The sequence below is a fragment of the Sorex fumeus genome, unplaced genomic scaffold (assembly GCF_029834395.1).
Source record: "Sorex fumeus unplaced genomic scaffold, SorFum_2.1 ptg000086l, whole genome shotgun sequence".
In the NCBI taxonomy this organism is placed as follows: domain Eukaryota; kingdom Metazoa; phylum Chordata; class Mammalia; order Eulipotyphla; family Soricidae; genus Sorex; species Sorex fumeus.
In genome coordinates, this window is record NW_026606143.1 from 19,093,637 (window position 1) to 19,118,648 (window position 25,012).

General features: G+C 36.2%; 1 protein-coding gene across 3 annotated transcripts in view; it reads left to right on the top strand.

Moving 5' to 3' along the window:
• Positions 1 to 25,012, top strand: part of DMD (dystrophin) — a 2,292,284-nt gene that overhangs the window by 1,642,778 nt on the left and 624,494 nt on the right. For all 3 annotated transcript variants that reach the window (XM_056131284.1, XM_056131279.1, XM_056131278.1), the window contains one exon: positions 18,717 to 18,928. In XM_056131284.1, the coding sequence (XP_055987259.1) occupies positions 18,717 to 18,928 (212 nt within the window). The remainder of the gene's footprint in view (positions 1 to 18,716; positions 18,929 to 25,012) is intronic.

Sequence of the window (25,012 nt, forward strand, 5' to 3'; positions counted from 1 at the left end):
GAAGACCGCTCCTAGGACAGATCCTTCCTTAGCAGGAGGACCCACCCTAGAGCAGAATTCCATGGGCGCGCCTCTCCTCTCCTTGTCCAACAAGCATATAAAATATTATATAAATCATTTTGTATGGATACAGTAAGAAATATCTTAAACTTATAGAATTGCTCTCCTAGGGCCATCTCGATCTCAGACTACGGTGCTCAGGCCAGATAGTCTTTCCCACCCCTAGCAGGATCCTAGTCTTGTCGTTACCTTTGGATCATGACAGCATTTGTCTATGATCAAACTCTTAACTTATAGTTAAGAATCGTGGCACTTTGGCCTGGCCCATTTCGCTGCCAGGGTAGCTCACTGCTTGCCCTGGGTCCATTCAGTCCCTCGTCGGGACCCTGCTTTTGGGGTGTTAGGAACTATGGGCAACTGAGGCTTAAGTCGAGAAAGATGATGCCCGGGAGTGAATAATATTCAAGGCCAATCAAATCCTAAATTACAAAGCATAATGTTAACGGTCTTCCTGTATCTATACAAAAAGGATATTACTTTAAAGTAAACTGTTCATAAGGCATAAGGAGAGGAGAAAGGCAATATTTCACTCATACATATAAAATCATAGATTTCTGGGAAACTGATCTTACAAACTAACAAAGTCTGATTAAGGGGAAAGCTGATTAACTGGGTAGGAAGGAGAGCATAGGAAAGACTGTTTACATGTTTACATGTAAACACAATGGAAGTGGAAGTGCCTCTGGAGCACTGTGGTGGGTGTAACCAGATAAAACCTAAGCTTCTTGAAGGACAAAGCAATGTTACCCAACACTAGGATGATCCTATAACTAGCTAGGCAATGCTCATCAAAGTTGTTTTCTTTCTTATTTTTCTTCTTGGCCTTATCACTTTCTGTCTTTTCTTTTCATCATTGTGTATTTGTGGGGGGAAATGGGCTTAGCAGTCTGACTGCATAGTTCCTTTGTTGGTAAACAAAATCTTACAAGCACCTGGTACCTCGTAAATAATCGTTTCCAATCAATTACAATGGGAAATCTGAGATCAATGCTAAAGGTTTTTCTTCTATAGTCTTTTCCCATCCTGGGCTAATTTTCACAGCATAGACGTTTTCATTTTAAGGTAACAAATAAAGCTATGATGAGTGGAAAACTATCCAGCACAGCAGGTTATAAACCAATTAGGACAATGATGTCCTGTATAGTGATTTTCCTGAACCTCTCACATTAGCTATTTTAGCTTTCTTTTTTTCCCTTAATGTTCAAAGTGAATAGAATAATGAAGATGCTATTTTGGAAGGTTTGGACTCAGGAAAGAAAAACCCTTTCATTAGGTTCCAAATAACAGCTAGCTTATTAAGCAGCAAGAGACAGAGATTTTGTATAGAAAAAAAGATAAAAACAAAATAAGCAAAGAGATTAGAAGGTCAGTAATACCACTGGAGATGGCAGCATGGCATGATTCTTATCAGCTATCTTTTATTTTAGGAAATGAGTATACCAAGTTTGTTCTGAACATCTTGCTAGTTACTGGCCTAAGAAAATCATACTTTGTGTGGGTGTACAAAAATGCTAATAACAATACTATTGCCTTTATTACCTAAGTGTTATTCAAATGGAAATAATCTGTACATAGATTTGCAGCTAGCATATCAGTTAGCTGTAGAGAACTAAATCTGATTTTCAAGATGTATATAGGGACTGCTCACCAGAATAGATAAAAGGTATAGGTACATCCTTATTATCGATTTTATTTATATTTAGGCCATACCTGGTAGTACTTAGGGCTTATTCCAAGCTCTGTGCTCAGGGATTACTTCTGGCAGGGCTCCAGGGACTATATGTGGTCCCAAGGATCAAATGTAGGTCATCTACAATGCAAATGCCTTACCTACTATACTATCCATCTGGTCTAATATCCATGTTACTGAATGAAATATTGTCTGTCTATGGCGACTGTCAAGATAAGCTTTTTCCGAACTGGAACTTTCTATTAGCATGAGTTATATGTAATAAGTAAGTGCTTTTGAAATGTTGAATTTCCTCCCCCAAGCCCACTCCCCAGTGCAACTTGACTGGTACATTTTTAAATTTTTGTTGTCCTAGTTTGTGTCTCAAAGTGGGAACACTAGTGGAAAGAAGCTGACATGGGTGGTGGGATCAGTGCTGGAACACTTCATGTTCAAAACAACTATAAATAACTTTGTAATTCCCAGTGCTTGGATATTTTTTAATGGTGAATTTCCTGGAACGTAGGAAAACTAGAGTCTAATACAGAAAAAAGATAACTCTTCTGACCTTGCATATAATTAAAGACATGGGGGAGCAGTTTTGGTTGAAATGGCAGGACAGTAAGAAAGATGGCAGAATTTGCAGAAATGAAAACGTTAGTGACTTCCTCAGTGTTGAACTTTTAGTAATCAAACTTAAGAGTATTAAGTATGAAATGGTTTATGTTTTACCTGACTGATATGTAGAAATTTCTAGTTCAATATATTTTTAACAACTTGGGGTTTTATATTATTAAGGTTCAGTTGGAAATTGTCTACTGTTGTAGAGTAATGTGGCTCCAGTATTCTGGTCATACATCTATTTTCTTGTTCATTACTTCTTCCTAATCTTTGCCCCCGTTATAAAAAAAACTCATAGTCCTTAAGTTCCCTGACTTTTTCTTTATTAACTTTAAACAGTGAATTCTAAAAAATAATTTCTTTTTACACATGGTTTCTCAAGTGGCCCATGATCTAGCTACTTTTAAAAAGCTACCAGTAACCAAGAGATTCAGTCTAGGTTCAACCTCCCATATTTCATCTCCAGAACCTTTATCTTAATCAGGTAAAAGGCAACCTTTCCTAATATTAGCACTTGAACTTTCTATGTTTAACCTGCTTATCTCCAGTTTAATTCCAAAGGGTTTCCCTTTGTCCCTAGCATTCATGGTTTCAGTGATAAAATCGCTATGAATGAAACTACTCAAAACTGTGGTATCTCACAATTTTCCCATTCTCTATGGCAAGCTCTCTTCCATATTTACCCTTACATTCAACAAGTAAAGCAAGAAAGATTTTAAAGGTTACTTTAAGTGAAGAATGTGCTAATATTCCATTGTAGTTGGTGCTCTGAAAGTGCCATTATAGCCTAACATAACTTCCTGAAAAATTATGGGCAGAGTCTATTACTAGTTGCATCTTTTCCTGTTTGGGGGAGGGGGCGTGCTCATAAAATAACAAGCATATAGTTCCTAGAACCTTTTGATGAATCAGAAGAATTTTATAACTGAATTAATTTCTACCAGAAGCATTCATAAACCACTTACCATATACCAGGCAATGCTTTCTACACAGAGGAAAGTGCTTAGGCAAAGTCCTGCACCCTTCATCTTAGAAATATTTACTAATATGATCATATTTTTCAACCTTACAACCACCCTAAGGCTTTGTTGGAATTCCAGTCTATTATTGTGCCTTTGTAAAAATTTTATTGACTTTTTCTTCAGTACTGTTTAATCCACAACATGACTAATCAATCTTCTCAAAGCAGATCAGATTGCATAGATTCCCGACAGGATTTTTTTCAATGAATTCCCATTCCTCCCAAGTTTACTATAAGCTATGGAAATCCTCTTATTTAGATTTATTTTGGAACAGTTTGATTTTGGGCCACACTCAGCTGTGCTCAAGGCTTACTCCTTGTTCTGCACTTAGTGATCACTCTTGGCAGGAGCAGGCAGACCATATGGAATTCCAGGGATCAAACGCAGATTGGCTGCATGAAAAGCAAGTGCCCTACCCACTGTATTGTTGCTCCATCCCCTTAGTTTTTTGTTCTAAAAATGAATCATTGAAAGATTAACCCTTATTTATTTCTGAATCACTGAGAGACACATAGTTACAAAGTTGTTCACGATTGGATTTCAGTTCCAATGTACGTATGTTCACCAGTGTACATTTCCCACCACCAATGTCTCCCACCATCCCACCCACCTTGTATCTATGGCAGGTACTTTTCTTCTTTATCTCTCTCACACGTTCTCTCTCTTTCCTTCTACATTATGATTTGCAATACAGGTACTGAAAGGTTATCATGTATATTCCTTTATCTACTTTCAGCACCCAGTTCTCCCAGTTATCCATCCATTGTTGTCATAGTGGTCCCTTCTTTATCCTAACTGCCCCCCTGCCCTGGATGCTTATGGCAAACTTCAACCATGGACCCGTCCTCTTGGCCCTTGCTTATATTGCCCTTGGGCATTAGTCTCATACTATGCCTTTCACATCCCACAAATGAGTCCAGTCATTCTATCTCCTTCTGACGCATTTCACTTACCATGATCCCCTCCATGTCCACCCATTTATCAGTAAATTTCATGACCTCCTTTCCCTGGCAGCTGCATAGTATTCCATTGTGTACATGTACCATGGTTTCTTTATCCAGTGATCTGGTCTTGGATACTCAGGTTGTTTCCAGATTCTGGATATTTTGAATAGTGTTCCAATGAATATAGATATGCAGATAGAATTTCTGCTCTGTGGGCATATTCTCAGAAGTGATATTGCTAGGTCGTATGGATGCTCAATTTCTAGTTTTTTGAGGAATATCCATATTGTTTTCCAAAGGTATTGGACCAGTCAGCATTCACACCAACAATTAAGAATAGTCCCTGTATCTGTTTCATCATTGGTTGTTCTTGTTCTTCTTGTTCTTTTTGGTGTGTACCAGTCTCTGTAATGTGAGATGATATCTAATTGTTGTTTTGAAATACATATATATATGCATTGGAGGATCAAATGGCCTTTTATAAGAACATACATAACAAGGACTGGAGAGAGAGTACAGAGATTATGGCACTTTCCATGTAATTCAGTTGACCTTGATTTGATCCCCTGTATCACTTGTGGCCTCCTGAGCATCACCAGTATTGACCCCTGAGCACATAGCCAGGATTGGTTCCTGAGAACAGTGCCAGCAGTTAGCCCTGAGCATGGAAAGCAATAATCCCAAAATAAATAAAAAAGAACTTTCAGAACAAATGTATATTCATGCTTAGGACCAAATTCTAACAATCTTTATATGTCTTTTTGTTTTGATTAAAAGGTATTCATCTTTACTGTTTTTAAAGAAATCTATTCATTTGCTGCAAATGGTATAGGCACAGTATTCTTCTGTATCTTATCTTAAATAAAATGCTTTATTTGTTGACAGCTTTGCAGTCTAAAACACACTTTTCACTTAGATTACCTCATTTGAAATTTCTCTTTCCTCATTTTCCTGTGGGATTTGTATTAAAGAAGAATTTTATTTTAAAATTAAGGCAATTATACTCTTCTATCCCTGTATTTCTCAGCCATCTGTTTCCTTGTGGCATTGTATCTCTCCTGGGTATTTCTTCTCCAGATAGTTATGATTTACCCAGAGGTAAATAAAAACAATGGGGCTATCTCCAGCTACTTTTGTTGTTTCTTATAAAGTCAAACACTTCATTTTAGAGATGCTGTACATTTTAGAAGTTGCTATACTAATGTTCAAAATTTATTTACATAATTTGTATGAAACCATTTTGTCACTCAAGTGGGGTTGTTAAAATAGAAAGTAACTTTTCATATCTTTTATATTTTATGCCACTTACTATAATATTCATGAGTTGTTGAGTTTTAAGTAAACCAAAATTTTCTCAGAATGGGGCCTGGGAAGGTTTTTCCAATCCTTTGATTGTCAGATTTTTCACCCAACACATTTGCTAAAAATACAGATTTTAATCACTGATCCTGGTTTATGTTAAATCATATATAATAAATGAGCAATAATGAATTGTTCTTCATTTATTTTTAATCTCAGATTTTGGTTTCTTTGAGAAATATTTGAAGGGATCAATGGAAGTTATACTTCACCTTTTATTTTACAGGAGCCCATTTTTCTTATTACAGAAGTCCATTTTCAGCCTCAAAAGAAAGAAAATAAGTCCTTTATTTTAATATTACTGCACATATATTTATACATAGTTGTCATTTGTGATGATATTTGATTTACAATAACACATAAAATCTTATTCTGAGTCAAAGTTATATTTTTCATTATGTTTTTCCTGTCCATGCACACTTCTCTGCCCATTGTTATGGCATACTTGTGCTGGACACTGAATATAAAATCATGTTTCCTGTCATGTGAGAATCTCTGGAAGGTGGACAATAAGAAGACAGCTGTTGAATAGTGCAGTCTATCAGACCCTAAAACAAAGCTTGGGGAGGGTGGAGGAGAATGATTAGGGAAAATGACTAATGTCACTAACTTTTAAATAGACTGCTCAGAAGGGAGTGGAAAGAGAGAATCTATGGGCAGAGGAAAACCCCAGGCACCTATGAGAGATATTTAGTAACTCTGTGCATGTGGGTAGCTTGTGATCTGTAGTGTCTGGTTTACAGTCAGCAGTGTAAGTCAGGAAGCTAGAAAAATAGACAGGTGTCATCTTTTAAAAGGTTGGATTAGTGAGATCATTTTGATTTTATGCTAAAAGCAATGGATGGGGTGAAAGTAAAGGGATTTAATAAGCAATGACAAATGCAGACCGTTATCTTAAAAGCCCTCACTGACAAGTTTAGAAGATAGATGTGGAATGCAGAAGGCTAGTGTTAAAGTGTAAAGCAGAGATTCACTTTAGTGGTTCTAAAGAATGATGGTGTCAGTACATCAGTCACTTGAGGTAGGTTTTGAAAATTGCCAGTGACTGGACTGTACCTTTAAACATTTAAAAGTAAATCTTTGGGAGTAGGGCCCAGTCATGGGTATTTTTAAAAACTCTCCATTTGATTCAGATGTATAGGGAAGATTATGATTGGCTAAATGAAAAAAAGGCTTTTAATTAAAATAATCTAGGGAAGAGACAGCTGGAAGATTTGAGTGATTAAAAAGGTTGAATGAATGACTTGGCATCCAGGTTAAAGTATAAGGAAGAAAACAGAACTGAGGATGATTTGTAGTTTTCTCCTTGAGGAACAGATGTATGTCAGTGATTTGGGGAGAGGAAAAGTAAAAATGGTATGATCGCTATGAATATGTTGAACACTTAAATGGCATTTTGTAGGTGTTTAGCTATGTGGATATGGAACTCAGGAGAGGATTCTTGGATTCCAACATGGATTAGACTATAATCATTATAAAGTTGGCAAATAAATAAAGCCACCTAAGAAGAATATGCATAGCAAAAAAGAAAAGATCAAAGGGACACACTTAGGGAGTAGCAACATTTAACAGGTTTGTGAATGAGACAGAGTCCAAAGATGTAGAAAAAGAAAATAAACATTTTTGACCAGGTTTTCAAAAGGAGAAACTGTCTGAGCATGTGAATTAGTGATAGTGAATTCCAAAGATAAATCTGTAAAAATGAAGATTTTGTAATCTCCAGTGCTGTAGGAGGTCATTACTGTTATCTTTAAAAATCATTTCAGTGGCAAAAGAAAATGCAGTGGCCTATGAAGGACATATCAGGGGTAGGAGTGGGGAAATAGTAGGTGTTGACTAGTGTTTCGCACATATTAATGTGTATACAAATCACCTTTTGAATCTTGTTTAAAGGTGAAGATTCAAAGGCCTAGTATGGGGCCCAGATTGTATTTCTTCTCTTTTTAAATTTTGAAGCTACACTGGGCAAGGCTCAGGGATCACTTCTGGCTGTGCTCAGGGAGACAACCATCTTCATAGTCAGATTGAAACTGGGTCAGCTGTGTACACGTCACCAGTCTTTATCTGCAGTTCAATCTCCGTGGCCCTCAGATACTATATTTCTACCCAGGTGTTACTGAAGCTGATGGTACATAAATAGTCCTTAAGATAGCACTTCTTGATGGAGAAAAGCAGGGTTGGTCAAAAGGGATAGGGGATCAAATGAAATAATATCTATTAATATTTTTATTGTTTTATGTTAAGAGGAGATTCTAGACTGTGACTGAAGATACTCGTGATAGTTAAGAAGTGAAACCACTTACCCATGGAAATGAAAAATTTTTGAATACTGAGTGCAGGAAAGGAATTAGACATGGATAAGAGAAACACCTAAACCTGAAGAGGAAAAGGTATAGAAGATGAGGAATCAACAAGTTCTCTTAGTAGGCCATTGCTAGCATTTTGCTACACAGACCAGTTTCTATGTAAGGATTTACTTTTTTTTAGTTTTATTTGTTAAGTAGATAGACCGTGGTGTGTCTCTGTGAAGAGAAGAGTAAGTCCACTTGTCTTTTCAGGTATAAATTGCAATCTGATATGCATGGGTGGGTGGAAATTCTTTCCCCACATATTTAAAAATATTTCTTTTCCAAAAAATGCACCAATTTTGATGTGCAAACTTGTGGTGATGAATGGATCTTATTGTATGAATTACATGCTAGTGACACAGTAATAAATCTGTGGTGCTGGAATTGTAATGGTATCCCTCTAGCTCTTCTTTAATGAACTCTTTTGATTTATTAGTACTTTATTTTCTTTATTTGGCACTTAATTAGTTGACGGCTGGGGCAGGCCAGGGCATATGGATTGTCCAGTGATATGTTGTATCTTATATCACATCTATATTGTTTCTTTGCTGTAATTTGTGAATGATCTAGGATTATAAACTAAATGATTTTTACATAATTATAACTCAAGCTTTCATCTAAATCGGTAGTTTACCATGTTTATGGAAGCCATTTTATCACAATAATTCATTTTAATGATATAATGATGTCATACTTCAGCATCCTCCTGTTAATTAATAAAACTGCTTCCACATTTTATTATGACTGAATGTTGGTACTTTCTCATAATACATCACTCTCCAACTACTGGAAAAAAATTAGGACAAAACTCCTACCTTAACTCATCTTTCAATAAAGGAAGCAACATATATCCCTTTTCGTATAACCAAAACATTAGAATGAGTTTTCTTCAGAGGACTGTTTATTATTTCTCTCTTAGAATATTCAACATTCTTTAAAGGAGATAATCATGTCTTTGATAGTTGCTGATTAGAAAATTCAACCATACTCCTGAATTGCTTCTCCAACTCCTCTCCATACACAGACGGAGTGACTTGGAAACAAATATTTTGTCATTTCTGTTCCTGTATGTACTATCTTCGAAACTTCCTTAGTCCAGAAATGGTATTTTGATTTGCTTTGGCTATTTGGTTTTAAAGCCACACTGAATGATGTTTAGGGGTTACTCCTGGCTCTCTGCTCAGGGATGACTCCTGCTATTGCTCGGGAATCCAAATGGGTTGCCAGTGTCCGGCCCTGGCTCATATATAAGGCAAGTGCCCTATTCACTGTACTATCTCTCTGGTCTGGGAAATTTATTTTGGAATCAAAAAGTGATCGGATTGACTTATAAAGCTATTTCAGTACAATGCTACTATGTGTTTGCTATGTGAGAACATATTGATCTAACATTTTACCATGAAAAAAGTTTCTGGATACACAAAAATTCTGAGACAACTTTGAAGTGAGTCCCTCTGGATCCACTAGCAGTATCTGTACTGTATCTGTATCTGTACTGTACATTCTGTACCATTTCATCCCCCTAACTGCTCAAAATCCCTAGAGTTTTAGGATGTGTATCAAAATAAGTTTGGAGGCATTGCTTCCTTTTACTCTAGCACACTTCAGCATGTATATCATTAACTAGAACTCATGTTCATTAATAGTTGTTCTAGTTTACTTGCATACTAGTTTGCTTGTTGAACAAATTTATCCAAATTTGTCAGAACTTTCATGACTCTTATTGTCGATGCATACCTGCATGTGTAACCCTGTGTGACGTATACCTCTATCAAGATCTAGAAAATTATTATCAAGCAAAAGAAGAACTGTTTTTTTAGGGAAATAGTTTATTTTAACCAAATTTAAGCATAACCAAATGTAAATTTAACAAGCTGGCTTGTACAAGTGGTCCTTTGGGGACTTAAATACAGTCTTGTATTGCTATTCATTCAGGCGCTGAACTGACTACACTTATCCAAATAATCTTATAATATGGGGTTTTCATCTCTGATGGAAACATCAAGGAACATGTATTTCACAGAATTTTAGAGCTGGAAAGAATTTCAGAGATCCACTCTGCACCACTCACATTGTGGCTCAAGATTTGAAAAGTCCAGTGGTTTTTCAGAAGTGTATGAGTGCCTTTCCTTTGCTAAGTGCCCAGCATCCATTATTTCCTTAATCTTCATAAAGTATTAATCTTGTTCCTATCATCCCCATTATAAAGTGAATATTAAAGTATTGACTTTTATCATGTTCAAACTATCCCTAAACATTAGCCTAATTATAAAATATTTTATCTTAGTATTTTGTTCTGGAATTCTCTTCCATGAAGCAAAATGCTTTACTGTTTCTAAAACCTGCCTTTTCAGGTGTTAGAGAATAAACTGATATTAAAATCACCACAGTGAATGGGATTTAGTCATAGCAATAATTTCTCTCTTTTTAGATTGTTTTTTGCTCTGCATCATCACCCATCTTTTATTCTGTTTGTCAGAACCACTCCTCCCTTCCTTGTTCCTAGATTGAATACCCATTCATAACAGTTGCATTTGATTCCACAGTATGTCTGCTACTTCCCTTCCTAATGAGCATTAATTGAAACACCTCCAGTCAAAGAGATGGGTATTTCAAAGGACTGAGCACATATTTTGCATGCTGGAGACTCACTTTCTATCACTGGCACTGTATGTATGCCCCACAAGCATAAAACAAGAAGAGATCTCCAAGCAAAGAAATACTAGTCCCTTAGCACCACCAGGTATATTAAGCCCCACCTGTAAATTAAAGAAGTAAAATAAATCAGTAAATAAATTGAAATACCTCTTTTTAGATCATAGCTAGTTTTTCTTGTTCATTATTAGGTGGCTTATGGAGAGTAGCCAATCATTATTATAATTTGAATAATTATTTTGATTTTATTCTTTGTACCTATTTGAAAGCTAAATATGGATATATTCTCACATTAATCAAGGTATAAATGTAGTCAGGCTTTGTAAGAGTGTAAGAGTATAAAATAATGATAGTTGGTGTTCCCTTCTTGATTATGCTTGACATTTGGTTAACTATTTTATTAACCTCAGGAACAGACTTTTGTGAATCATACATATTCTCTCCATCATGGAAAATTGTTCAGCTTATCATGCCTTAACTTTAAAAGAAGCTTGCTTATTACAAATGGTTATAGTTAAATATATGTAACCCGTATAGCCCATTCAAATGATCTCAAAATATATACCTATAATTTAATCCTTACAACTCAGGATTTTCTCATTTGAACTCTTGTGTGCTCTGTGGAATCATTAAGCTCTACAGTGCACACCTGCCAGATATTTACTGATGACCATAATCCCAGATTTAATTTTCTTTGTAGAGAGAAGCAATAACACCTTGTTTGAGTATGATATTCTATGTTTTCTTAATATTGAATTTTTTCATCACAACAGTTCTTTGTTTTTACTACTATAATCATTTAAGCTTTGCAGTTGATGAAATAGAACTTCAACTTCTGCAAAATTCAATTAGCTATTTCCTCACAAATGCACGGCTATAACCCATTTCTCACTGTCAGTCAAGGTTTCTTTCTAAAACTTAGTCACACTAACTTCTAATTCTCAGACTGTAACTTCTGTGCTGAAATTGCAGCAGAGCTGTTCTTTGTTCTGTAGCATAGCAATGTGTATTCTAAAAAGGCAGTCATTTCATTTTTATAAATAAAATTTTCCCTTAGAGAAATGTTTTGGGAATTTCAATCAGTCAAGAATGTGTAAACTAATAATCAAGAATAGCTAGCTTAAAACGTGGAGCAAAAGATTGGTTGGTATGTAGTACTTAATCAACTCAATGTTTCTTTCTCTGCACTATTGTGGTTCTTGACATGATTGTTGAGTTTCCAATTTGACACTTTAGGAGATCAGTAAATCAGGACACCTGCTGTGTCCCAGTCTGCCATCCAAGTCTTAGCATTGGTTATTTATTCCCTTCATTATCCAGTATCTACTTTCTGCGCAAATCACTTGATAAGTTTTCCTTGCTGGACCTCTGAGAAGAGAAATGTGCACATTTAGGTAGCTCTTTCTTCAATTACCAACAAGCACAGATTGTCTGAGTTGATATGCATATATTTTATTATTATTTCACTTCTGTATGCCAAATGAATCTGATACAAATCTAAATCTAACAATATGGGCCCTAGTGACCAAGTACATTGCCACAATATATCTTTGGTCTGTCAGTAATATCCTAGATAAAGTGTTGGAAGTATGGTGAATTTCTGTAGTTTGAATTGTTGCCCAGTTATGGACAATTATCAGGCTCATGTGATGTCCAGCTACCACAGTGATCCAAAGATAACAGATTCTCTTTGATGATCTTCAGATTTTATGTTTAGTTTTATTCTTTGACAGAGTGGAACATATACATAAAACTCCTAAAATGTCATTTGGTGTATGTTACTGTGGAATTAATTTTAGGACAGTTATATCAATTATTTGTGATTCTTTCATTCATTTTTTCCTGCTTTCTTTCCTTCTTTCTTTTTATAATTGACTAACTACTTCATTTGTCTGTCTGTGCTCATTTGTTTCTGGGATTCAAGTCTGATTCTCTGTACAGTAGGAATTTAGTTTTGCCCTTTTGATCCACACTCAACAGTTTTCAGGGCTTACTTCTGACTGTATTCAGGAATTAATCCTAGTGGTGCTTGAGGAGCCATATGGGATGCTTGAGATTAAACCGAGGCCAGCTGCATGCAAGGCGAGTGCCCTACTTGCTATACTATCACTCTGGCCCACAAGTGGGTATTTCTGAGGTTTTCTCTTTACACAAATTTAACATCTACATTGAATTATATCCTTTGCAAAATAACAGCATTCTCTATTGTTTATATCTGCCAAAATGATGCATATTTTACAGGTCCCAGCCCCAGCCCTGTTGCAAGGAGGAATTGTCAACACTTGTATGTAGGACACTTTTTAAAAAGTGAAATAGTATTATAAATTTTTACTGAAGTGAAAATACCTATGTAAAAGAGAACATATCAATTATGTTCATTATACACAGAGTGAATGCAAATTATGTAAATAAGGATATTTTCAGAATCTCAGAAGTCAAATTTCATTTTATTTCAGTGAGAAATCCTGGAAGATAATCACTATCTTGACTTAAGTAGTCAACTTACCATCTCCTTTTTTTGTACATTAATTTTATGGAATATAACATACTATATTTGGTTTAGCTGGCTTCTTCCTTCAGCATTGTTCATAGTATTCATAGGTATGATTTTATATAGCTGAAAATATATTATTTGCATTATTCATTGTATATCATTTTTGATAAACATACCACAATGTATTTGTTCATTTTATAGTACATGGAAATTTGGGTCATTTCCAAGTTGAGGAATAATCCATTTCAGTATATGTGTTTTGGAAACTATAAATATGCATTTCTATCTTATGTAACCTGCGAATAGAACTATAAGTTAAATCATAATTTAGATGTACTTGAAAAGTTGGCCACTTAGAGATATCTTAGAGCAAATCATTTTGTAAATGAAAGAATCGCTGCCATTTCTGTTCTGCAATGTGGATCAGCACATATGGTTGGTTATTTCACAAGGGGCAATACATCTGCTGACTGTCTTTATAGTATTTATCTGATTATACTTATGTTAATAACATTATGATATTTTGTTGTTATTGTCCTCTGGAGCTCATTTTGTTTCAAAAATGTTAAATACCCATAAAATGATACTTATCTCTTGGTATACTAAAGCACCCAACCCACCACTCACCCAGATAACTAATGCATTCCAGCTAACTAAACATACATGTCCTACCAAGAGTTTAACAGCCCCCACATAAAAGCTGTATTAAATGGAACACACCATGAAAATCATAATATTTGCATCTCAACAAATTTGCTGTTATAAGGAGGACTGTATGTGATGTGCTGGAGATGTAGTATAGAGCATTAGTCTTGCACCTGAGTACCTAGATTTCTGGCATGACAAATGGTGCCCTGAGCACTGCCAGGAATTATCTTCAAGCACAGAGAGACATATGGTGCTCTGAGCACTGTTTGGTCAGACCCCCAAAACAGAAAAGCAAACCAAAAGGAGGATCTACAGGACCAGGTATATAATTCAAGGTTTAAGGTGTTTGCTTTGCATGTGGCTAACAGCAGTTTGATCACTAGAACCTTAAATGGTCCCCCAAGCAGTGCCAGAAGTGATTTCTGGAACACAGAAGTAAGACCTGAGTGCTGCAGTGTATGCCCCCATTCCCCACCCCTGGAAAAACACAAGAAAATGTTAATAAAGGACATGAGATGATTCATGGTAAAGGAATCACTGGATCTTTGGGAAATCGAAAAGATCTGATCTTGGACAATGCTGGGACAGTGATAGAATGATGGAGTAATCTTCCAAGCTTCTTTTCCCTAACTACTTGATTTACCACTTGGAGGAATACTCTGTATAGAGATTTCATGTACGTATCAGGGTCCTTAGAATATGTACAAAGAAAATCCAGTCCTCATTCAAACAGAAGAGAAAGCAAAGCTAATGAACACCAAAGGAGCTTTTGATATTTAAATAATCTCTTCTTGCCCTCAATAAAAATTTCCTTTAGGTTATGAAACAACTTTTATTCCTTATATACATGTACTTTCTACAATAATCAATATAAGCTATGATTAAGAAGACAAACTGGGGCAAAAGGATGTGCCTACATATCTTTTTGACCTGCAACTATAGACCATCATTTACTTAGTTTGGGGTCCATATCTGACTGTGCTTGGGAGTTCCTTCTGACTCTGAACTCAGGAATCACTCCTGGCAGGCCTGAGGGTTGCCAGAGATCAAACTGAGATTGACTATGTGCAAGGCAAGGGCCTTACCTATTGGACTATCACTCTGACCCCAATATATTTTTAATATTTTGAATAATTTCTATGTTGGTTATGTTGGCTATGTCCCTAGACCAAATATTACTAATTTTCTCAAGTTTCTCTGAATCTCCTGATGACTCTTTGATTTTGATCATTTTCCCTCTGCTGATCTCTTGAGTCTAGATATAAAATCATTCCACTACTGCAAGTCGCAGTCTGTGTTCTCTGATGAGTTTCCTATACATGACTATGTTGTAATGTATTCTTTTGAGAATATACCTCTGAGTATACAGATCAGAACCCAGAGGAGCATGTAAATATTAAGCTAAAATATTCTGGAAGACACTGGGAAGACATTGACTAGTTACATAAGATTGTAGAGAAGATTATATTTACATAGATTATTACTCTGTCTACAATGTGGAAGTTACATTATAAAACAGAGGACCCTTAGGTAGAACTATAGAGAGACTGTTGTAGACATCTTTGGTTAAAAAAGAGTCTTTCCGTATAGTAAAGTTGCAGGTTATAAAATCAATACCCAAAAGTCCATGGCTTTCCTATACGCAAACAGTGAGAGAGAAGAAAGCAACATGAAAAAAACAATCCCATTCACAATTGTGCCCCAGAAAATCAAGTACCTAGGAATCAGCTTAACTAAGGAAGTAAAGGACCTGTACAAAGAAAACTACAAAACGCTACTTCAGGAAATAAAAGAGGACATGAGGAAATGGAAAGATATCCCCTGCTCATGGGTCGGGAGACTTAACATTGTCAAAATGGCAATACTACCAAAAGCATTGTATAAATTCAATGCAATCCCTATAAGGATACCCATGACATTCTTCAAAGAAATGGAGCAAACACTCTTGAAATTTATATGGAACAATAAGCCCCCACGAATAGCTAAAGCAATTCTTGGGAAAAAGAAAATGGGAGGAATCAACCTCCCGAACTTCAAACTGTACTACAAAGCAGTAATAATTAAAACAGCATGGTACTGGAACAAAGGCAGAACTGCAGACCAATGGAACAGGGTTGAATACACTGACATCTCTCCTCAATCATATGCTCATCTAATCTTTGATAAAGGTGCAAGTAATGTGAAGTGGAGTAAGGAAAGCCTCTTTAATAAATTGTGTTGGCATCACTGGATGGCTACATGCAAAAAAATAGGCTCAGAACTCTGCCTAACACCATGTACAAAAGTAAGATCAAAATGGATTAAAGACCTCAACATCAGACCAGAAACCATAAGGTACATTGAAGATAAAGTTGGCAAAACCCTCCATGACATTGAAGCTAATGGTATCTTCAAAGATGCCACGCCACTGGCCGAGCAAGTGAAAACAGAGATAGATAAATGGGACTATCTTAAACTAAGAAGCTTCTGCACCTCCAAAGAAACAGTGACCAAAATACAAAGACAGTCTACAGAATGGGAAAGGATATTCACCGAATACACATCTGACAAGGGGTTGATATCCAGGATATACAAAATACTGGTTAAACTCCACAAGAAGAAAACATCCAACCCCATCCAAAAATGGGGCAATGAAATGAACAGAAACTTTCTCAAAGAAGAAATCCGAATGGCAAAAAAGCACATGAGAAAATGCTCTACATCATTAATCATCAGGGAGATGCAGATCAAAACCACAATGAGATACCATCTCACACCTCAGAGACTGGCCCAAATTCAAAAGAACAAAAGCAACCGATGCTGGCGTGGATGTGGCGAGAAAGGGACACTCCTTCACTGTTGGTGGGAATGTCCACTGGTTCAGCCCTTCTGGAAAACAGTATGGACGATTCTCAAAAAATTAGAAATTGAGCTCCCATTTGACCCAGCAATACCACTCCTGGGAATATATCCCAGAGAGGCAAAAATGTATAGTCGAAGTGACATCTGCACTTGTTTGTTCATTGCAGCCCTCTTTACAATAGCCAGAAACTGGAAGAAACCTGAATGCCCAAGAACAGATGACTGGTTAAAGAAACTTTGGTACATCTACACAATGGAGTACTATGTAGCTCTTAGAAAAGATGAAGTCATGAAATTTACATACAAGTGGTACAATATGGAAAGTATCATGCTAAGCGAAATGAGTCAGAAAGAGAGGGATAGACATAGAAAGATTGCATTCATCTGGGGGATATAAAGTAACAAAGTATGAGATTAATACCCAAGAATAGCTGAGATCAGCACCAGGAGGATTACTCCATAACTTAGAGGCCAGCCGGGTATCCTAGAGGAAAGGGCTATTCAGATAGAGAAGGGAGCACCAAATAAAGGATGTTTGGAGGATCCTCCCAGGAGGGGAGATGCATGTCGAAAGTAGACTATGGACTGAACATGTTTGCCACTCAATGCCTCTTTTGCAGACCACAACACCCAAAAGGAGAGAGAGAACACAGGGGATTGCCCTGCCACAGAGACAGGGGGGATGGGGGGATGGGGGTGGGAGGGATATTATCCATGGTGGTGGAAAATGGGCACTGGTGGAGGGATGGGTATCTGATCATTGTATAATTGAAACCAAAGCACAAAAAATTGTAAATCTACAACTTTAAAAAAAATAAAATAAAATAAAGGGGGAAAAAAAAGAAAAAAAAAAGAACACCCATTCATAATAAACTAGAAATAGAAGAAAAAAAAAGAGTCTTTCATTGGTAAATTGTGTTAAAAGGGAAGTTGTCTTATGTGAGATAAATTAGTAAAGAAAAGTATGACATTTATAGAAGCTTTAGGGAAAATCTAGAATATCTGTCATGTTTCTTCTTTAAGAGATAAAGTAGATAGTACTTTTATTACTTGTTTGGGATGACATTATTTCCATCTTATAAAACCAGCTTAAAAGATTATGTGGTGCTTAAAGGAAAGAAAACATAATGTGGCCATGTTTGCTTTTAATATTCAAGGTATTTCAGAACATAATCTTCAGGCATCTGCATCTGAGGATCACAAAAGATAGCCCTCATATAAGCCTGTCACATAGAATGTAACTGGAAAGAATTATCTGCCATTATTTCAAGAGTTTTCTGAGATATCTATCACCTTTCCATTAAACCCAGAAGAAGGCAATAGAAAAAGTTTTTAAGAGCAAGTAAGAATAGGTGACTTACTTGGGAGTTGAGGGAAAATATTGGTAGAAGGAGGAAGTGAAGCAATTACAACAAGGTAGCTGTTAAAGGGTGGCATATTATTAAGCAAGTTACATTCAGTGGATACTAGAATCCTTATAAGACATAGTCTTCATGCCTACCTCCCCAAATATCAAAATAGTTAAAATATTGATACCCCAGTGTTTAACATCAATCAAAGGATACCAGCTGCTCCTTAGAGGTGCAGTAGAGGGTAATCATGCCAGCACAAAGATTTCAAGAATTAAATATCAAGGATAGTATTGACAACAAGATTGTTGGGCATTGTAAAGGTTAAAGGCAAATTATTTGGGTAATATATTTTAATTTTTCTAAAGGATTCTTCACATACGGTTCTAGGAATTGGGGATATTCTTATATATACATATATAGATTTATATACTTACATACTCATATATATATATATACTCAATAGATTATGAAATACAATTTAAGTGTTTATTTACACTACTGATGTTCTTGCTTTTCTAGAAGAGAGATAATGATCTTTGCCACTGAGATAATTAAGGAACTGCATTGTCCATCATCCAAATTGTAGCACAATGAATACATTTTTGAGTCAGTAATTTAAAATGTGAGACAATGCTTGAATGTAAAGTTTCAGATATCTTTTCCAAATTGGTATTTAATCCTGTGTTCATTTTTCCCATTCCAGTTGAAAAAATTCAGAATCAGTGGGATGAAGTACAGGACCACCTTCACAACCGGAGACAACAATTGAATGAAATGTTAAAGGATTCAACACAATGGCTAGAAGCCAAGGAAGAAGCTGAACAGGTCCTGGGGAAGGCCAGAGCCAAGCTTGAATCATGGAAAGAAGGCCCATACACAACAGAGGCTATTCAAAAGAAAACCATCGAAACCAAGGTTAGTTTTAAAGATGTGTTAAAAATTAAACAGTGGTTACACTAGACACTAGCTAAAATCCAATATGGATTAAAATGTAACACATTGATGCTGGTGCTGCAGTTTGTGTTAATTAAATCACATTCACGTGTGAGCCAATGATAGTTGGGTCATGCTGATGTCACTGTGTTATCTGATGTGAGTTTATTAAATTAATATTATATTTTACTCGAAATAAATAGTAAACTCTTCGAAGTAGATATTGGGAAGAAATGATAGCTAAGAGGAATCTAAAATGAATTTCATTTAACAATTTGAGCATCTGTAAATATCGCCTCGGAATTGAGGAGCCTGCTTATATGATATGGAATCAATCTGTTTTGCTTAATTCCTTCCTTTAAAAGTTCATAAATCTGAAGCCAGAAAGACAGTAGACTGAGTATGGCACTTGCCTTTAATGATGCAGACCTGGGTTCAATTTCCAGCACCAGCACCAAATATGATCCCTCAGACATTACCAGGAGTCATAACAAAAAATGAAAAAAAGCAAAGAGTCAGAGATAATCACTGAGTACCATCAATGTGGCACAAAATATAAAACAAAGAGCTTACAAATATATTCCCATCCTGCTTCTCATCCTTATCTGGGATCTGGCTGAGTGTAAGGGGGATTAAAACAGAGATAATTAGAGTCTCACTTTATCTTCTTGATCTCTGATTTCTGACTCAAATTCTTTCCTTCTTTCTCTTCCTTCTTCTCATCTTCCTCCTCTTTCTCCCCAAAGCATGATCATATGCCTGTCCACGTAGTCATCTAGAACCTTTCTAGATGAGTGACAAAGAGAAAGAAAATGAATTTTTGTTTGTTCATGGGAACACCCAATAGTGCTCGGGGATTACTCCTGGCTCTCTGCTCAGGAATCACTCCTGGCAGCATTTTGGGGGGGGCATATGATGTGCTGGGGATTGAACACAGGTCAGCTGTGTGCAAGGCAAATGCTTTAACCACTCTACTATAGCCCCAGCCAAAAAAATGAATTTTATTTACTAACTTTTAGTAAACAGCATATTGTGTGCATTTAATCCTTTCAAATGTCTTGTTTATATGCCAATTTAAAGAGAGCTGAAATGCTAAACAGTAGGTAGCTGTTAGGGGTTTTTAAGCAGAGAAGTAAAATGGTGAGAATTGATACTGAGTATAAGTACTGAGTATAGGTAAGACTATAGTTTTTTTTTTTTTTTGGTTTGAAAGATTTTCTGCTGAATCTCAAATTAGCTGTGTCATCTGAGAAGAAAGACAGAATGATGTTCTCTTATAGAAGTAACATTTTTCTCGGGACTTTATCAGTGATTTTCAACTGCAGGATCAAGGACCAGTGCTAGTCTTTGGGCATTAAAAAAACTTGAAAACCATAATCTGCCATAGTGCTTATCAACTCCCAGATAGAAATGTCAATCAATGCTGTTGTACAGGTGGCATACAGGTTAAAACCCACTAGTTTGGCTAGCTACATACCATGTCTTTATGCCAGTTTTATTTTGAAAGTAGAATTGAATTTCAATAATTTAATGAGAATTAACTTATTGATTATAATAAGCCAGTAGAGGTCAAAGAACAATTTTCTCAAATGCTCACCAGGTGATTTGTGATCCAACTTTTATACTGTAGCACTGTCCTTCCATTGTTCATCGATTTGCTCAAGCAGGCCCAGTAACATCTCCATTGTGAGACTTGTTGCTACTGTGTTTGGCATATCGAATACGTCACGGGTAGCTTGCCCCATTTTTCCATGCGGGTGAGATACTCTTGGTAGCTTGCCAAGCTCTCCAAAAGGGGTGGAGTCTAAGATTATATCCTAAAATGTCCTCGGTCATTATCTAAGGAAATTTCTATTTTTGTTAATGTTATGTGTTTAGGAATTTATTTAGCTCTATAGTTCTCACTTCAATATAAGTTCATAATATGGGCAAAGTTGAATATAGTTGTAATTTTCCGTGTCCTGAATGATATATGCCAAAACTTAAAATAATTCTACTAATAATTTAGCAAGGGTTTCCTTTGCTAATAACTGTGCTAGTGATTATATTTCTGTGTATATATGCTGATTTTATCTTCTCATAAAACTTCTGTAGAAAGTGTATATAGTTTTCAGTTCACAATTTTAAAAAATGAAGGATGGAGAAGTTGTTGCTACTCTTAGAAGTCAGATTTTATCTTCTGTTCATGGGCTATGTGGAGACTAAAATGACAAGTCAAGAATATACCATTAGAGGGCTGGAGGGATAGCACAGCGGGTAGGGCGTTCACCTTGCACGCAGCCAACGCCATTCGATTCGCAGCATCCCATATGGTCCCCTGAGCAACTCCAGGAGTAACTCCTGAGTGCAGAGCCAAGAGTAACCCCCGTGCATCACCGGGTGTGACCCAAAAAAGCAAATATATATATATAACAAATTATATATATAAATATATATACCATTAGAGTATACTGGAAAACAATTATAATTTAGGATTTGGAGGGGGGGGTGAAGCAACTCCCAGCAGTTTTCAAGGCTTACTCCTGCTTCTTTCCTTAGTAATAACTCCAGTGAGGCTTGGGGAATAACTTGGGGCTCAGGGGGACAAACACAGGTCAGAAGCATGCAAAGAAAGTACCCTAAACATTACACTATATCTCCAGTTACACAATCATATATTTTTTTAAAAAATTTATTAGTGAAACACCATGAAGTACAGTTGTAGATGTACAAATCTTTGTGCTTGGGTTTCAGTTATACAATGATTGAGTACCCATCCCTCCACCAGTGCCTATTCTCCACCTCCAATGCTCCCAGTGTCCTTCCCACCCTCCATCCCTCCTCTGTGGCAGGGCATTCTCTTTTGTTTTCTCTCTCCTTTTGGGTGCTGTGGTTTGCAAAAGAATCATTGAGTGGCAATCATGTTTGGTCTATAGTCTACGTTCAGCTTGCATCTCTCATCCTGGGAGGATCCTCCGAACACCCTTTATTTGGAGCTCCCTTCTCTCTCTCAGCTGCCTTTCCCGCTAGCATGTGTGGCTGGCCTTCAAGCCATGGAGTGAACCTCCTGGTCCTTATCTCGGCTATTTTTGGGAGTTAGTCTTCTATTTTGTTACTTTATATTCCCCAGATGAATGCAATCTTTCTATGTCTGACACAGTGATAATTTTTAATTGAGAAGATTTTATTGCTGACAAAACTTCAGGTAGAAAACTAATGGTATTTAATCTTATACTGCCACAGAGCTTTCATATTGCTTTACCATTAAAAACTTAAAACTATACTTGAAAATCATTTGTTTTTGACAATAGAGACACAATGTCATTTTTTATTTCTTCTACAACTCAGGGAGAACTTAAAAAGGAGGAATTGGCCCTTATTTCTAATGTCTTCACATAAGGGGTGAGATTGCCTGGCTTATCTCTTAGACTTTATTTTAAGAAGTGTGGAAATAGACATAAGAAAATGCTGGCTAAGATGACTGGGTCTCTTTGTTCCATAAAGATTTTCTGATTCCTGTCCCTGAGATTGCCAGGAGAGTCTGTCAGCCACATAAGGCAATCATCAAGCTGTGTCTCCAGAGCTGAGGGCTACGATTGTATCATCCAGCCTTCCTTATAGTAACATTGCTGGTAACTGCCCTTGCTGTCCCAATGAAATGATTTGCAAGGTTCGCCTCTGAGTCTTTAAAGTATTCACCATACTTTGTCGTTCATGAAAAAATGCCCATGCTTTTAATATTTTAATGGTCTAGAATTGCCTATATTTTCCTTTAACCCTTCATTTCTTACCTACATATTTTAATCTTTCCTATAATGGAAGAGTAAATTATTATTTTAACCTAGTATTTTCTAGAAATATTTACATATATTGCTAGATAACTTTCAGTATTTATTATTGAATTTTCATCATATTTGTATAGGGTGCATCTTTATTCATATCCATTTGCTTTGGACATTCAGAAAACCTTTCTTTCCAAAGAACAAGAGAGTAGTGATAAAATAGAGATAATAGCAGTCTCTTCACAAAATAGATGTCCAGTATGAAATGGCATCTAGGATAAGTCCATCTTAAGAGCTAAGTTAGGGTGGAAGAAGACAAGAATAGGAAAGTCTTAATTTGGTAAAAGAATGTATGCTTAGGCTGTAAGTGACCTAGTGTTTCCATTTATAAGTTGGTAATTAAGAGAAAATCGTTAGATATATAGGCATATATGCATAGTTTATTTCTTATGTAACCCTTAATTTTTAATCAAACAAGTAATTGATTTTGCCAACCACATGGCATGATTTAGTCTCCATAGCCCTGAGAAAATAATGATGTTCTTTTGAGTTGGAAAGACAGATGTTAGGGAAAATCGTACTGATCAAAATCTTTGCAATAGGCTATGACAAATCCCATGAGAGAGGAAGTCATTTAACTTTCATAAGAGATAAGATGGTATCCCTTTGGCAACAAAAACTGCCAAAAATGATCATCATGGTATTCAGTTCATTTGGCAGAACTTAGGTTCACTTCACAACTTTTCCCTGGGCTATTAAGATTGGTCTAAACTTGGCCATGGCATCTTTGAAAAATTATTTCTTGATCATTTTAAACTTTCTTTTCCAGTGTCAAGAGAGATTTACCCAGGCTTAGAGTTTTCATTTATTTTTTCCCTTTCAGCGTTTGAAAAAGAAATTCCTTTTTTGTCTGCTCTGTGATTGCTTTTGTGTCAAATTCAGCATAAAAGCTCTTCAAACGAGATGGCATTAGCTGTTTTTTGCTTGGCTGAACTAAGAGTACATGAATTCAATAGAGAAGTGAAATCTTGTTTGAGCCTAACTGATTTGGCTATATAATACTTAAAACTATCTGAGGCAGGAAATCCAATCATTTATTAAATTATTAAGTAAACATTTTGAAGCTGAAAATGGTTTGAAGATGTTCTTGAGGGCATCTGAAACATACACTTTAATCATATAATTAATATTAAATTTTGAACTTGCTGCATTTGGTAAATACAGTGGTTCTTTGAGGATCTAAAATTATTTTGCTAGGAAAGAAGCTTATCAGGGAGTCCTGTTTCAAATAGGGAAGGGTCTTAAAATATTAATAATTTGAAGATATAGGTGTTATCAGATAATTTACATAGCTCTTAGGGAATACTGTTGTGGGTGCTAGATTATTTCATTTATGTTTTTTAACTTTTACTTTTTATAGTTGCACAAAATTAAATAGAAAATTGCCTTGAAATGGTTCTTTGAGCCCTTGAAGTAATCATTATTGCAGTAAGCTGCAATAATGAAAAAGTATAAGAAATCTTGTCAGGACCTGCTATTTTTCAAGTGTTTCCTATGTTCTTTTAGTCTCTCCTAAAGTTTACTCATGATTAGGGAGAAAAATGAATAACTTAATAATATATTTCCTCCCAAAGTATGCATTCAGTTATTAAATTTCTTTAAGTCTAAAACATAGGGCTTCCCGCATCACTGATAGAGCACAGGAAATAGGCTGGTTTCCCTAGGAAATTCTATACTGCATAAATGCTAAATGCAAAGTCACCAGACTTGACTAAATGTACGCTTTTGATCACACCACACTTTGCTGTGTTTTCACAGTTTAACTTATTCTGTGCCTGAAAATATAACGTTGCCACTCTGCAAATTCACTCATCCATAAAAGTAACAAATAGCAAAAATGGCCTCGATTGCCTTTTGTGAACTCTGGAAATTAACCAAAGGTTGACTACAATCACATAAATTGCTGAACCTTGGTAAGAACAGTAGCGTTCAAGGCTTTTTAACCTGGCCTCTGCCCGTTAGTTCCTCGGAAGTAGCCCTGAAAATCAGTCTTACAGTCACCGGAGAATCTGGACCAAAATTGGAGCTCTCAAAGAAAAAAATCCATTCCATTTTCTGAACATTAGCACTATCTGACCTGCCTTCCCCTGAGGCGGTAGTTCCCTGGAACAAACTTTGGAAGTAAGACGCTTTCTTTATGTGATCTGGCTTCAAACTACCTCTCCAGGGAAAGTTCTAACCCCCGCCCCCCAGTGATGTAGCTAAAACAGTCAGCATCAATGGTTTTGAAGAGCAGCTACTACGT